This window comes from Cebus imitator, unplaced genomic scaffold (assembly GCF_001604975.1).
Source record: "Cebus imitator isolate Cc_AM_T3 unplaced genomic scaffold, Cebus_imitator-1.0 Scaffold311, whole genome shotgun sequence".
Lineage (NCBI taxonomy): Eukaryota > Metazoa > Chordata > Mammalia > Primates > Cebidae > Cebus > Cebus imitator.
Window position 1 is genome coordinate 3,845,500 of NW_016107626.1, and position 2,419 is coordinate 3,847,918.

General features: G+C 60.4%; 1 protein-coding gene across 1 annotated transcript in view; it reads left to right on the top strand.

The window, feature by feature from the left end:
- Positions 1-2,073, top strand: part of NTSR1 (neurotensin receptor 1) — a 50,499-nt gene extending 48,426 nt beyond the window's left edge. The window contains exons 3-4 of the mRNA XM_017503494.2: positions 108-198; positions 1,634-2,073. Coding sequence (XP_017358983.1) covers positions 108-198; positions 1,634-1,883 — 341 coding nt within the window. The 3' untranslated portion in view covers positions 1,884-2,073. The remainder of the gene's footprint in view (positions 1-107; positions 199-1,633) is intronic.
- Positions 2,074-2,419: the final 346 nt, after the last annotated feature.

The window sequence follows — 2,419 nt, forward strand, 5'->3', positions numbered from 1 at the left end:
CTGTCTCTGAGCCTGAGTCCTGTCTCTGAGCCTGTGTCCTGTCTCTGAGTCTGAGTTCTGACTCTGATCCCATGTCTCCCCACTGATCCCACATCTCTGTGTCTCAGGTGCAGTGGTCATTGCCTTTGTGGTCTGCTGGCTGCCCTACCACATGCGGCGCCTCATGTTCTGCTACATTTCGGACGAGCAGTGGACTCCGTGAGTACTGGGAGGTCGGGTGCTGGGCAAGTGCTCCCCAAAATAGATGGTGGGTGTGGCAGGCACTGCCAAGAGGACTCACTCAGGGCAGGGGTGTGGTGAGTCCTCCAGTGACCCCCTGGGCAGGGGTGTGCTGTGACTGGGGCTAGGAGGAGGCCATGGAGGGACAGGTTCAGGGCAGGGGCTGAGCAGGCCAGTCTGGAGCAGAGAGGGAAAGTTGATCCTAGGAGCTGGCCCAGGCAGTTTCCTGAAGGCCTAAAGAGAGATATCCCTGACTCCACCAGGGACATGGTGGGGGTGTCACCTCCCCATATGGCAGCTGTCAGAGCCCCAAGGCCACCCAGGTTGGACCCATAGGGCTCAGCCTGCAGTTACACTCAGGGCTGTGACTTATCCCAGCAAGAGGTGCAATACTGACAAGGCTTTGCTTTGCTAATACAGCAGAGTCAGCAAAGGGAGAAGACACGGAGTGGGGTCAGTGGGAGACCAGATGCAGCTTCCAGGGCCCCTCCCAGAGGAGCCGCACAGGGCGATGTGGGGGCCGATCACAGGGCCACCCACTGCCTGGCATGCAACAAAAGTCCAGAGTCTCAGAAGAGCAACCAGGTGTTCAGCAAAACCCCCACTGTTTGCACCAAGAGTTCAGGTGCAGGGAGCCCCTCTCATCAGGAAATGGCAGGAGCCTTCTCAAAATCCAGGACCCCAGGCGCCAGTTAGAGGCCAGCCTTGCCAGCTGGCTATCCTGAGATGGCAGCTTTGGGCCTCCTTTTCTGCATAGCAGGGCCGCCAGGTCCCAGGATAAAAGGTTCCTCCCAGTGACAGCCACTGGGGAGGGCATGCCTAGGACCCAGGAGCTGGCGGAGGCACGGGGAGCAGAGCTAGGCCCCCAGAAAGGCTTCTGAAAGTCAGGGCTGCCTGCTGGTAATTGAGCTGCCTGGTGAGGGAGTGAGATCTCTGCGGGTGAAGGCGACACGTTGAGGGCAAGGTGTGTGGCTGCTGGGAGGCGTGGAGGGGGTCCCACCCTGGCTGTGTGGTCAGGCTGGAGACCGGCCACGCCCTGGACCCTTGGATGCATAGGACTTGGAAAGGCAATGCAGACAGCTCGGGGAGAGGCAGGGGTGGAGGAGCAGAGCCCAGGCTCCACCTAAAGAAGCCCTGGACGGGGAGGGTGGGGGGGAGCACAACCAGAACTTCCACTGCTCAGGAGAGGCCACACCTTGGAGCTAGTTACGAAATGTCCCCATACACCACCACTCCCAAGTGATGTTTTAATTAGTGTCTAAGCCACCACGTCCTGTGGCCACTGTGGCCCCGGCTGTCACTCTGTGGCCCCGCCTTGGGGCCCCCAGGAGTTCTGTCTGGGGTCTCAGTGCCTCTCCCCCCAAGGTTGCCCCCAAGGATTCCATCTGGGGTCTGAGTGCGTCTCTCCCCCCAGGTTTCTCTATGACTTCTACCACTACTTCTACATGGTTACCAACGTGCTCTTCTACGTCAGCTCCACCATCAACCCCATCCTCTACAACCTCGTCTCCGCCAACTTCCGCCACATCTTCCTGGCCACGCTGGCCTGCCTCTGCCCCGTGTGCCCGCGCAGGAGGAAGAGACTGGCCTTCTCGAGGAAGGCCAACAGCATGTCCAGCAACCATACCCTCTCCAGCAATGCCACCCGCGAGACGCTGTACTAGGCTCTGCTCCGGGGCAGTGGCCAGGAGGAGCCCGGCCATGGGTCCTTGCCCTGACAGAGCAGCCCCCACTGGGGAGCCTTGATGGGGGTCAGGCAGAGGCCAGCCAGTGCTGGAGTCGGAGGCCTGGAACCCCCTCCTTCCCCCAGCCCCCATTTCCCATTTCTCATCAGCGTCTCCTGGGCCTGTCCCATGAGCCTGTCCCCAACTCCTACCCTCCCCCCAACTCCTCCCCTCCCCTCCCCCATCTCCTCTTTGAAAGCCAGAACCAGAGAGTGCTCCGCTCCCAGATCAGAAAAGGGCCTCTAACGAGGAGAAATTAGTGCGCCACAAAGGCGGTTTTCTTTGTTCCCAGACTGATGGATGCTTCCAGAGAAGGAAATGAAAGGTGCTGGTGGGGCCTCGGGCAGCTGAGCTGCTGTTCCCATACCCGTGTCTGTGAGACCCTCTGTCTAGCTGGGGAGTCCCTCCCCAACCCCCATCTGTGAGACCCGCACCCCTCTGTCTAGCTGGGGAGTCCCTCCCCCATCCCCCATCTG